The sequence below is a fragment of the Orcinus orca genome, chromosome 20 (assembly GCF_937001465.1).
Source record: "Orcinus orca chromosome 20, mOrcOrc1.1, whole genome shotgun sequence".
Taxonomy (NCBI): domain Eukaryota; kingdom Metazoa; phylum Chordata; class Mammalia; order Artiodactyla; family Delphinidae; genus Orcinus; species Orcinus orca.
In genome coordinates, this window is record NC_064578.1 from 17,122,635 (window position 1) to 17,136,424 (window position 13,790).

Here is a 13,790-nt window from a genome sequence, read left to right on the forward strand (position 1 = left end):
CTTCTAGTAATAATAATGTGACCATTTCGACCAATAACATTTAAGAAATGAGAAATTAGAAAGAGTTTCTTACTATTTTGAATGCCAAATAAGAACATTCCTGAAGTCTGCTGAGAAGAGCCAGGAGAATTTTGTAGTTGGTTCATTGTGCCTCCTGTAGTGTTGTGAAATAAAGTAGCCTGTGGTTGAGGTGAAGATGTGGCTCCCTGGATTCCAGGCATGTTGTTCTGAGGGGAATAAAGGGGAGACTGTTGCATGTCTTGTTGGTTTATACTGTTTTGCAATGCAGACATGGATGCTGGAGAAAGGAAGAGTGTTACTTGCTGCTCTTGAGAACTGGGTGACCCTTGGACCAACTGAATCTGAGGAGAGCTATGGAACAAGGAGGTCTGTGATGATTCGGACTGGGCAGGACCTGGGTTCTGAAGTGAGGAAACTGTGGGCTGGTTCTGAAATTGCATGGGCTGCTGTTCTTGATTCATTGGGGCCATATTATTTTGTTGATGAAAAATTGACTGGTTCTGCTGCTCTTGATTAGCCATTGGATTGTGACTTGGGTTGAATATCATGTTTGGTGGTGGCTGCTTTTGAGATGCCATTGGAGCCATGGTATTCTGATTGCTGAATAAGATGCTCTGCTGTTGCTGCTGCTGCTGCTGCTGCTGCTGCTGCTGCTGTTGCTGCTGCTGCTGCTCCTGGGATGCAGAGTTACTCTGGATGGCAACCATTGAGTGCTGTGACTGGAAGATTGTTCCTTGTTGGTTTTGAGGCATTGGATTAGAAGGAAGGGAGCCCAGGGAAACCTGAGGCTGAAACAGACCTTGCTGGGAGGGTTGTGCCTGTTCTTGGGAAAGCATAGGGGTCTGGATGTGTGATATTGGAGCCTGTTGTTGGAATGCAGCTTGCTGCTCAGTGTTTGATGTTGACTGAAGTGGAGAAATTGAATTCTGAGCTGCAAAAAATGAAATCTGTTCTTCTTGGGCTACTGTGTTAGTTTGAAGATTATTCATTGGACTCTGGGAAAGAAATATGTTGGCTGACTGCTGGTCTTGAGGAACAGAAGAGCCCTGTAGCACAGCCATGGTATTTTGAGAGTGAAACATTGGAGGCTGCATTGGTTCAGAGGAGGTTGTAGAAGTCTGACTGTGGACAATAGGACTTGGACTATGAAAAATAGAACCTTGAGTTTCCTGGGAAAGGTTCTGAGCATCAGTAATAGGATTCTGAGGATGAAAGAGTTGAGCCTGTGATTGAGAAGACTGCTGCAAAAAATTCCCTGATTGGAGTGACATCATCTCATTACCTTGCTGGAATAAACCATTACCTTGCTGCTGAGTACCATTATTTTGAACACTTATCATACTTTTCGTAGATGAAAAAAGGCTAACTTGAGGTTGACTCTCTCCACTATGTTGCATTTGGACCATGGTCTGAAAGACACTGTTCTGAATCTGTTTTGCTTGTGTTCCAGTTTCTTCTCCATCTGCTGAACTTGATGTCTGAAACATGGTAGTGCCAGGAGTTGCAACCTGCTGTGTGGTGGTTGTAGCAGTTTCATTTCCAGAAACTGCAGGAGGAGAAGAAAACAATTCACATTGCATTTGCATGTCCTCATTGGCTGATAACGCACTCATCATATGAGAAGTCTGCTGGTAAACTGGAGACTGCTGAAGGTTTCCATTTGCTGAAGCAGTTGAAGGAAATAGCTCTGACTGAATCTGGGCAGCTGCCTGGCAGATACTCTGTTGCATCTCTATCACCATTGCAGCTGATGATTCCATCACTTGCTGTTGCTGTTGTTGCTGTTGTTGATTAGATAATGTGTTTTCATTCTGTGGGTGAACACTTTCAGCTCTTCCAGCTATTAAATTATCTGGTCTGGTATGGACTGCTGGCTCTGTTGAGGAAAACATTCCAGGGCTTACGCTATTTTGAATTTGACTGACTTGTTGAAAAATGTCTGCACTAAGCTGTTCTTGAACATTCTCATTACCATCTGGAGCAGAAAATAAAACTGAAGATAACTGTTGTTGTGCCTCTAAAACTTGTTGGACCAAGTCAACATTTCCATTGCTGCCACTAGTAGTACTGCCTGTAAAACTTCCTGCCTGCAGCTGTTGAATTGTATTCTGTAGCTGCTGACTCACACTATTTGGTGATGGGAAAATATTTGATGAAATCTGCTGCTGTAAAGTCTGTGCTTGTTCTTGTAGTGGTGACTGCTGCTGTTGCTGTGATGCCTCAGTCAGGTGTGACAAATTAACCACTGTACCATCTGACTGTAATACCTCTCTAGACTGAGTTTCTCTTGTCTGAAACTGTGTAGCCTGCTGCAGTAGTGCATCACTGTTGGGCAGCTGACTAGAAGCAGAAACTGCTGGAAAGGTACCAGGCTGTGAAATGTCCTGTGTTTGGATAGTTGTCAGGGTCTCTGGGTTGTATGCCTTGGGCTGAATCTGCTGTTGCTTTTCGTTTTCAGAAGGTAAGTGGGAAGATGATGATGATGATGAAAAAGACCCATTTCCTGCTATGTTAGAGATATTTTCTAATGTTTGTTGAGTGGATCCAACTGTCTTTGTAGTCTAAAAAATAAAAATTGCCAAATAACATGTACATATAAATATTAAATGAACTCATATGATACTTCAAAAATTATTATTATTATAAAAACATATGCAGGGCCAATTTTACCCTCTATATTATTATTTGGAAAACAGGTGTAAGATTGTGATTCTCAGTGATAACATTATGTCTTACTGTCATCGGGATTTTTAAATAAGTATTATAAGCAAAGATAGTCAAATAAGTAGAAGAATAATCAGCTGCTGGAGAGTAAGAACACAATAATTCTATGGTTGATGAATTAATAGCCAATTTAAAAATATGTCCATTTGTGGATCACTGGTAACATTATTGAGAGGGGGGAACAAAGGTAAAATGGAAAAGGAGCTTTAGGAAAAGACTGGTGGAGAAAAGGAAATAAAATGTCTCTAGTTTTGAAAATGCTAAAACCAGTACTTTCATTAATACCACACATCACAAAGGTCTAGGTAATGTATTAATCCCTCCCTTGTCAAAAATGTATATTGGCGTATAGCTGATTCACTCTGTGATACAGCAGAAACTAACACACCATTGTAAAGCAATTATACTCCAATAAAGATGTTAAAAAAAATGTATATTGGAAGTTGCTTCGCAGGCTATTTTATTTGAATATAAAATCATTTACTCTGCAAAGCAAAATTCATTAAGTGAATCCGAAGAGAAACAGATATAAAAGAAATAGGAGAAGTAAAAAGCATAAATATGGGGAAAAGAAGTCAAACTACTCAAAATATAGCAATTTTTATATTTGAGGTTAACATGTGGGGCACTAGTCAATGCAGCTCACCTTAAAAATAGGGGAAGATCTTTTCTCTGCTGTTACTTCCATTGGAGTAACATCTTCACTCTTAATCACACTGCTTGATATGAGTGGAGTGATCAGAGCATTAGGAAGAATATTTACCTTATCTAAGTTACATCCAGCAGTTTTCATTGCTGCACACATATCAAAAAAAGAAAGAAAAGTTTAAAATCACTGAAATCATCAACTATTTCATTCTACTGTGTGTTGACATTAGTCATGATTTAAACGTCTATTTTTTGATGCTATGATGGCAGCATGAGATACAAAACTGGTGTATCAAAATGTGCCCTCTTTTTTTTTTTTCTTGGTCGTGCTGCGCGGCATGTGGGATCTTATTTCCCTGACCAGGGATTGAACCCAGGTCCCTTGGCAGTGAGAGTGCAGAGTCCTAACCACTGGACCACCAGGGAATTCTTTGCCTTCCCTCTTTTTAAGTATCAGTGCCCTGAGGACTCCTGGTAAGAGCCTGAGACTATGAGTTAAATATCAACAATTGAGCATTTCAGTTATCAAGTGATACTCCCCAGCACCCTTCCAAGGTGCCTGAATGAATACACTGCTTAACATGACCATAATATATTATAGGATACAGCTTGGAAATCTCTAGGAGGTTCAAGCTACTCAATTACAACTGTTATGTTCTCCTCTTAGTATCTGGCTGCCTGGCAGTATAAAGCCAAACTTTTTAAAGGCCATAGGACTGTCTGAACATTTCTTTCCTCAACAAAACTCAAGCTTCTCATTAAAAGATGCCACCAATTAACCAAACAGATTTCACTTTTCTAAATTAATGTCTTAGAAGACTTGAATTTGCCAAGTTGACACATGAACACATTTCTCTTTTAGATAGTACTTAAACTTCTGAAAAGAAAAAATTTTAAGTCCTATTTTAGGTTTACCAATTAAATTTCCAAAGCAAAACCAACAAGTATTTTTCTACTTCCATCTACTTCTATTTTCAGAAGTAGTTATAGATTAACAACCAAGGAAAGGCAATACATAGCAGATAGGTAAGTTCTACCACTTCATTATAACTATTTTTCCCTCTTGATTCTCTTTCTTCTTTTTCGTCTATTTAAGCCTGCCATTGGCACTTAGTGGAGCGTACTGATAATCACTAATGGCAGTCTTCTAAATTGAACACATAGCCAAATTCTGATCTAAAGGTTTACCACTACTTTGAGACCCTGTGTAAAGAAATATAGATTCCCCAGAAGGCTCAGCTGTTAAACTTTTTTTATGAATTATAATTAACATACAATATTATATTAGCCTTAGGTATACAACATAGTGATTTGATATCTTTATACATAGATTTCTTAATTTGATATTGACAAGAAATCCTGGCTACAAAGAGGGTTTTAAAATGGAATATGGTATATGAGCAGGATAGTTATCTTCGTAAATATTTTGATTTAAAAATATTTGAAACCTTCTAGTCTTTATTCAGCTTGTCTCACAGCCAGCTGGCTAGAAACAATTCCTATGGAAATTGATTATACTGGGGGAGGGCAAAGTGCCCATTTAACTTTCAATATTCTATGCTTTATTACTCTAAGAAATTAATTATTTACTCATGAGTTCTCTGGACCTGTTTTCACCTAGATACTATCAATACCAACATGATTCAACTCACAATCCAATTCTGTCTGAGACAAAGCTTCAGATCACGCACAGGGCAGGCATTTAGAAGTAATTCAGGCCCACCCCACAAGACAATCTGAAAGACCATTAGTGTTGTCTTACGTTGATCCTGTAATATCAACTGCTATTCTTGCTTTTGAATTCTATTAGAATATGAGTTCCATGAAGGCAGAGATTTTGTTGTTGTTGACTGATGCATAGTAGGTAATTAATAAATATTTGTTGAATGAAGAAATGAATGAATTAATTTTACTTTTCCTTTATCGTAGTCAATTTAGTTTGTTGTGGGCTATTTGGTTAATCTTATAGTGTTACATATTTTCATTAACAGTATTTCTGGCCTAAAAAATTTCAGTATCTAAAAACAAGTTTATATTACATTTCAATTAGACACTGCATATAAATATCCATTGACAAACAAATGCATCACCTACACAGTTACTGCTTAACAGATCTATATGCATATTTGCCCCAAATTTATTTAGGGAATAATTCTCTCTCTCTCTCTCTCTCTCTCTCTCTCTCTCGACCTCACTGCACGGCTTGTGGGATCTTAGTTCCCTGACCAGAGATCAAACCCTGGCCCACGGCAATGGAAGCCCAAGTCCTAACCACTGGACAGCCAGGGAATTCCCAGAGAATAATTCTTATTAGTGTGATTTTTCTTCTTCTGGAAAGTGAGAATAGGTGGAATAAGTTGAGCAAGAGTCTTTTACTTCTCCTAAGGAGACTATTCACAAATAGGTATGTCTACTAGCGTAGACAAACAAGGAAAGGACTTTTTGTCTAATGCTCACTCAAAGATACAAGTCTTTCTATGGCCATATGCATAAAGTCTTTGTACGGCCAATGATAATTTAGTTTTCTGAGCCCTATTCTGGTCTGCTTGTTGTGTTAGCTTTGCGTGAGCTCCAGCTGGAATCCTGCTGGTGCTGCCTGAAGGAGTGGAAGGTGCTTCCCTGGGCTGCCTGGTGTCATTAGGTGGGGGTGAGGGGTGCTGTACCTGGAGGAGGGAAAACCTTTCTCCTGGTATGTTCTCTGGTCTCCTGGTACTAATGGGGTTCCCATTATATCACTGTTGGTGCTGCTGGGGAAGGGAAGCAACTACATGTGCTGTCTTTTGCCACTGAGTACAAGGTCAAGAACTGTGGGGTCTGGGCTGCATAGCTCTCTGCCACTGGGCGGAGGTTTGGGAGACCCTGGTCTAGTTTACCTTCTGCCCCTGGATTGCCTTCTGCCATTGGATAGAGGGTTGAGAGACACTTGGTCTGGATCTTACTATGGCCCTGGTGGAGGGCCAGGTGTTGCCAGGTCTAGTTCTCTCTCCACTGTTGGGGGAAGGATAAAGACACACAGGGCCTACTGGTACCACCAGTGCAGGTGGAGGGAGCCTGTGTGCTGCTGCCTGCTGTGGGGTGGAGGATGGGTTGGCCCCCTGGGTTCTGCCCTTGCCACTCCTGCAGACATACTGACCTGCTGCTGCTGGCACATACGAGCCCTGTGTTTTGGGCCTCCTGGTTCCACTGTTGGCAGATCAGGTCCATTACTAGTTGGCGGATGTGGGGAATGGGGTGGGCTAACCCTTCCAAATTCTGCTGTTGCTATTGCAGGTTTGGGTAGGGGATGGGTTGGCCCCCAAACACTGCTAATGGGTCAGCTGCTGTCACTTGGTACGAGTCATCTCACTAAGTCTCTACTGGGCTTTCCCTTTCTTGATCTTTTGGCCAAAGAGAACAGGCTTTTCATGCTTATTTACAGATTTATTATTTTGTCTATGCCTGTTGCCAGTTCTGAGTCACAACTGCTGCCCGACTCAGATAAATTGGAGATAAAAAGAAAACCAGTTAACTCACTTGGTGTTGTTCTGTAAGTTCTAAGGTCTTTAGCCAGTCCTATTCCTTTTTTCTATATTTCAAAGTCATTTTATACTGCTGAATATTTCCAAGGTATTAAGTAGATTTAGAAAGGAGGAACAGGGAAAAGTGAGTCTATACTATCTCCCCCACCACCCCCTCAGGAAAAACAGCTTTATTTGGACTGAGAATTGGAGATGAGAGGAGGACCTGAGGGAGCATACTGAGCTAAGGAGTAGAGATTAGTTTCCAAAATGGCAGTCAGAGCTCATCAGCCAAAAATGGGCTCCACTTCCCAGCAGGCTTGCAGTAAGTGCAATCAATAAAAGGCCTGCTGGGAAATGTTTATTTGCCACTAAATCACCCAAGCATGCCACAATTACAAGAAAGGTACAGGTTGTTTTTTTGTTTTCCATAATTAAATTTCCACAGCATCTCCCCAATCAAAAGTATTACAAAAAGAAGTAAAAAATCACATTTTACAGATCTTAGACTTGTCTTCAGCATTTTGCTCAAATTTCACCATCTTCAAAAAGTAAAACTCTTGTAAAACTCATAAGCTAAAAGTTCTATCCGGGCTTCCCTGGTGGCGCAGTGGTTGAGAGTCCGCCTGCCGATGCAGTGGATACGGGTTTGTGCCCCGGTCCGGGAAGATCCCACATGCCGCGGAGCCGCTGGGCCCATGAGCCGTGGCCGCTGAGCCTGCGCATCCGGAGCCTGTTGCTCCGCAACAGGAGAGGCCATGGCAGTGAGAGGCCCACGTACCGCAAAAAAAAAAAAAAAAAAATTCTATCCAAGCAGTGAGAATACGGCCTTCGCTAGCCCATGGCAATTCTTTTCCCATTTTCCCTAGCCAGTTAGGGTTGAAAAGCAGAGTGAGGCTCAGATTGCAGGGGTGGGGAGGGGAGAGACTCAAGGGCTAATTTCCCCCAGTACAAGATGGCATCTGAAGCTTGACGGGAGAGCACAACTGGAGGGATTTGAGGGAAGGGTCCAGGCCCTGTATTCAGTCAGAGTCACTGCTGGAAGAGGAGGAAGAGGAGGAGGAGGAGGAGGAGGAGAAATGCTTGCCATGCTTGTGGTGTTTGTGCTTCTTTTTGTGAGCTTTTTTCATTTCCTTCTGCATCTTCTTGTGGATCACCATTCCTGGTCCTACCATGCCAGGAGCCAAAGGATTCACAGGATGCATGCTAAGGGCAGGTGGTGGGTATGCAGGGGGGTAAGGACCTGTGGGTTGGCATCCTGGTTACGTGGTTGTGGCACAGGATGACAGGTCCACTAAGGGGCAAAAGCTGGATTCCCCTGGGGTGATCCTGGGGGAGTGGGAAAGGGGCCTGGAGGAAAGGTAGGGTTGGCAGGTGGTGGATGGGCAGGATTGCAACCTCCAGGGTACCCGATGTTAGGGGGTATGGATTTGGCCCTGGCTGCCCAGCATTGGGATTCCACATGTTCAGGTGTTTCCTCCAATCCAGGAATGGAGAAAGAAGGAAACTGAGGAACCAGATGTCCCATCACCTTTACACCACCGCCTGGGCTAAGTCTACACTATCTTTTCTCAGAACCCACAACTGTATCTTAACGGACTTGCAAATAATACTAAATGGCTTTTAATATCTTTTCTTCCTACATTTTCACTATGTATTTAATGAGCCCTTACAAAGTTCCAGGCACTGTTCTAGGTTATGAGGATCCAGTGATGAATAAGATGGATAAAGCCCTACTACCTGGAGGTTACATTTTAGTGAAGGAGGAAAAACATACAAACAAGTAAAGTCTGTACTACCTAGAAGTTGGGGGAGAAGTTTTAAGCCAATTCAGAAAATCCACAAAGTATATTATTAATTTTTATTTTGGCCATGCCGCATGGCCTCCGAGATCTTAGTTCCCTGACCAGCGAATCAAACCGAGCCCCACGGCAGTGAAAGCGTGGAGTCCAAACCACTGGACCACCAGGGAATTCCCCAGAAAGTAAATTAGACAGACATATTTAACCATCCCCATATCAATTTGAATTTATGAAGAATACTGTTATTGATAGTTTATGCCAAATAATTTTTAAAGAGTGTTCTCCTTCCATCCATGCCAAATAATAACAATTTTGGAAACTTAGAAAAATCTTTGCTAAGTTTGTTGTCATCAAGCAGCACATAGGTCATATATAAATACATTTGGTTAAAATACAAATTAAGATTTATAAGGGATGGAAATAATAGAGTAAAAAGAATACAGAGTTTTGGGGGAAATCTAAGTTGCAACCTCTGTCAGTTATTAGCTGTGTGACCTTGAGCAAATCACTTAACTTCTCTAAATTTTGGTTTATTTACCTGTAAAATGAGATTGAACTACATTATCTCTATGATTCCTACAAGCTCCTAAAACTTTTCACATAATTGCAACCAGTTAGAGAAAAACATATGCTGGCAACTATTTTTTCACATTCATCCAATTAACCACTCTTTACAAAGCTAAAACTGAGAGACTGCACATCAATACTCTATCCCTGGGTCCTAAACCTGCATCACAGAGCTTCTGAATGATCTGTCTAGAATGTTCACTTACATCTTCCTGTACGTATATAGATATAGAAAACTTTCTGGAAGCTGTTAACAATAGTTTACACTGTACACTTTATCTTATGTAATTTGTATTACTTTTGTGTTAATATATACACAGTTGGGTAAAACTGAAAAATGAACCATGATGCTTTACCACTAGCCTTAATATCTCACTGAGCAGTTGTGCAGTTATCCCCCTTACTCTCCACCTCCCCCTGCAAACCCTCTCCGAGGAATGAGAAACTTGTTGCAGAGTGAAAGCTTTCAATGTCTGGCCATAATGTCCTATTTATGTATCAAGTTCTAAATCTTACTGTAATTGATGGCTATTTTAAAGAATGTTATATGAAGGGTTATGCCATAACACAAATTTAAAAGTCATTTATGTTGCTCAGTCTTCATCATTAAAGCATACCTAATTAAATCTCTCAGAGGGCACCTGGGCATTATACCAAAGCTCTGATTTCAAGGAATCACAAAAATAAGCTATTTGTCAAGGGAAATTCCTAGTTGAAAGCTATTGTTGGTTTAACTGATCAGGAATCTCCAATTAATGATACTGTATTTAAAAATGACAAATGAAAAATTTTAACTGATAAGATAGTTTAGTATTTAATTTTATATCTTCATAAAATTATTTTACATGATTTCAGTTGATAAAATTGTCAAAATAAGAAGGTCTGAATTGTGAAAAATAATAATATGTGTATGTGTGTTTCTTACCCATTTTTTAGGCTTGTAAGATTTTGATCAAATGACTAAATCATTTTATTACCAAAAATTAAACATAGCATTTAAAACCTTTTAACCTTCACTATGAGAAATTTCACACTGGATTACATTAGTGTCCCACCAGCCTGATACTCTATGAAAGAAGCATAAAGGAGTTTTTGCAGAAAAGCAGGAACACATCAAAGTTGGCAAAGGACAGACCATAAATGTCCCTGACTTTCTTTAATGATTAATTATGGTATTATTCATCTAATAAACATCGTTTGAATTATTATTGCTTAGATGTTACCTTATACACTAAAGCTCGACCTGTCTTTTTATTATTTTATTTATTTATTTTTGTGCGGTAAGCGGGCCTCTCACTGTTGCAGCCTCCCCCGTTGCGGAGCACAGGCTCCGGACGCAGGCTCAGCGGCCACGGCCCACGGGCCCAGCCGCTCCGTGGCATGCGGGATCCTCCCGGACCAGGGCACGAACCCGCGTCCCCTGCATCGGCAGGCGGACTCTCAACCACTGTGCCACCAGGGAAGCCCCCTCGACCTGTCTTTTTAAATTCCTCTATGGAACCTTGATTTCCTCACCTGTGAAATGATAATCATAAATTTCCTATCTCATAGACTTGGCAGATTAAATGAGATAATGGTGGTAAAGAGTGTGGAATGCTACCTAGCATTTAATATATGTTCGAGAAACATTAGCCATGGTTATCCCTAGCAGAGACTTGTAAATTTTCCTGTAGTTAAATCAGATCATTATGCACTTACTTGTGCATAATTCCTAATTAATCTATTTTGGAACTGTTGATAGAAATTATAATGGCAAGCTATACTAAACTGAATATATATATGAATGCTGAATTTTACTATGACAATAGGAAAAAAAATCCACTGTATTTGATAAAATGTATTAAGCATATTATGCCCCTTAAAAATATAAGTATACAAAATTTTAAAATTTAACTCATGAATTTCATGGCAGAAAAATATAAGTAAAAGCTAGAATTACAGGAATAAATCAATGGCCACTATGCAATTGACATCTTCATATGTAATGGCACAAAAGCATCATAATTGAGAAACACATTATAACATCCTGAAGATATCTTCATTTTCTATTTGGAAATAATGGTGTCAGAAGAAAGAATGGTACCTAAAGAACCTAAAGCAACTTTTTCAAATGCCAATAGTTTCTATTTTGGTCTCTTTAGTCTCAATGTCAACTACTCTTATTGGCAGCAAGAAGCTTTATAAAGCTGTTTTATATACATTATTGTATTCTATATATACTTTTAAGATTTTTAACATTAGGGAATACAAAACAAAAACTTCTCTATTCCAACACATGTTTAAAAAAAGTTGTTTATATGGTAAATGAAGGGAAATATCCAGTTGGGAAGCAAGTCTCTGCATTCAGTAAAGTCAAACAAGTATTTATTTTACAATATGGAAGATAACCTGCAAAGTGTTCCGAGTACACAAGAGAAAATAAAATAGTAAGGTTTGCTAGAGAAAATATATAGCATCACTAATTTACAATTTTTGAGCAGAATTAACTTGGTACCTTTCATGGCCTCTTCGAAAGAGCAAGGTCTTGCCGGACTAGATATTTCCTTCTTCACGTTTACATTCAAAGCAGCAGCTGCTGCTATTAAGACAAACAAAAAGGATTAATGTATTTATTTAAACTTATCCTAACAAAACGTGTACCTTAAAATTTTAACTGGAAACTTTAACTGGAATATCTTCTCACAAAGCACTATTAAATTATTTGTTTAGCAGAAATTCTAGGTTCAGATGAGTTTTTATAATCACCAGTCTACGCTCTAAAATGCACCTGTCTCCCAGTGGGCAGAAGCATATGCTTACTTATTAAAACAAAATAAAAACAACCGCAACTTCAAAAAATCTTTCTTGTAACAGTACACATATTTATATGAGATGAGTAGAAGACTGTTATGAGATTTTTAAACTTACCAAATATACTGTAACACTAGCATGAAAAAAAAATTCACCATTTACCTACATAAATGATTTATTTAAAATAATACTGATTCAGAGTCAATTGAGCTAAATTTTTTTAAAAAGTGTGATGAATATACAAAATCTATAACATTATGATTATTCTTTTTAGCAAGCCTTAGAAAACATAATCTTTGCTATTATTAAAGGAGAATTACTACACTACTATATCTATACATATCAAGTACATCTACTATGAAAACTTTAAATTTAATGAGCGTGAGAGTAGAGAACAGTTCTGAATGGTAAAGTTAAATAAATTCCAAATAAACAGGTTTTTACTTAAAATGACTGTATAATAATTTTATTTAAATAGATGTTAATTTCTATTTTTCATTGTATTTATTTATTTTATTTATTCCCTTATTTATTCAAAATGGGAATTGAGTCAACTTATTTTCAATTTATTTTTCACATGACAATACAAAATGATGGTTATAGAGAATATAAAGAGATAGTTAACTGTGAATAAAGAGACAAAATGTACACATCTCCTAAGAATGAAGTAAAAAAATTTATCTAAGCATGCTGCACTGCACACGAGGTCCAACAAATGATAATTTGAATGAACTATCAATTGAATGAAATTATCAATTGAATAGAATTGATGAGAAAAAAAATCCATAGACAATTTTAAAGCATAACATTAATTCTAATAATTACAGATTTAAAAATGGAAACTAATCTTTGAAAAATTTTTAAATTTCTACTTTTAAAACAAGTTTTAGTCATTTGTCTTTAGAGCAACAAAAAATTATGAATAAATACTTTATCCTCCATTTCTTATAGCAATTACTACTGCAGAGTCACTGCAAAAAATAACTAAGGAGATTTCTGTGTCTTAATAGATGGAAGTAAAACAAATTAATGGCTAAGCAATGCTTCAGTGACTAACTGGCAATGAAACAAAGGTTTTACGACTCTGCAAAGTTAAGTGCCTAAGAGCATGTACATGCAATGTATTTTTGGCAGTATAGACTCAGAAGGCTTTAGAGGGGCTTGTGTCTGGCAGAGCATGCAGAGCCAGCCAGTTTATGTACACTTGAGCCCCTGCCCCAATCCTACTTTTAGACCGTGTACCAAGTATACAAGATCCCCAAATTTTCTGCACAACTACTCTATAGACCATGTGTGAAATCTCAGGCCTATAGGGTGAACAGAGCTTATGAGCACTGGCCAGTGCATCAGGGCCCTCCAGGTAGAGGATGGAGCCAGGAGAGGGAAAAGAAGGGTGCCAGCCTGGGGATTCCTCTTTCTTCATGTTGTCATATCCCAGTTTGGACCTCCAAGCAGTTTGAAAATCCTCAATTCGAATCTGGCCTTCCAGGTTATTATGAAGGTATTTTGGTCAAATTAGGAGGATAGAATATACTTCATTTAATTATTTGTTATTTTTATCTATAACTTTTAAATATTTAGGCAAAATGGTGTAGCAGTTGCCATTTCTACTCTTGACTCACAAAAATTATGCTGGGCCTTGTTCTAGCTGTTACAATTACTATACACCACTGACTATTCAAATGTTTAACCACAGTCCCTGGAGGAATCACAAAAGCAATTAGTTTATCATAATGAGACA

General features: G+C 38.7%; 1 protein-coding gene and 1 pseudogene across 8 annotated transcripts in view; both read right to left on the reverse strand.

Moving 5' to 3' along the window:
* Positions 1-13,790, reverse strand: part of NFAT5 (nuclear factor of activated T cells 5) — a 132,546-nt gene that overhangs the window by 9,140 nt on the left and 109,616 nt on the right. For 6 of the 8 annotated variants that reach the window (XM_033434270.2, XM_004273214.3, XM_049703954.1 and 3 more), the window contains 3 exons: positions 11,754-11,837; positions 3,392-3,540; positions 74-2,582 (listed from right to left, as the gene is read on the reverse strand). In XM_033434270.2, the coding sequence (XP_033290161.2) occupies positions 74-2,582; positions 3,392-3,540; positions 11,754-11,837 (2,742 nt within the window). The remainder of the gene's footprint in view (positions 1-73; positions 2,583-3,391; positions 3,541-11,753; positions 11,838-13,790) is intronic. The other 2 variants (XM_033434271.2, XM_012534319.3) reach the window with 1 other exon arrangement.
* Positions 4,557-11,741, reverse strand: LOC117202591 (proline-rich protein 13-like; annotated as a pseudogene).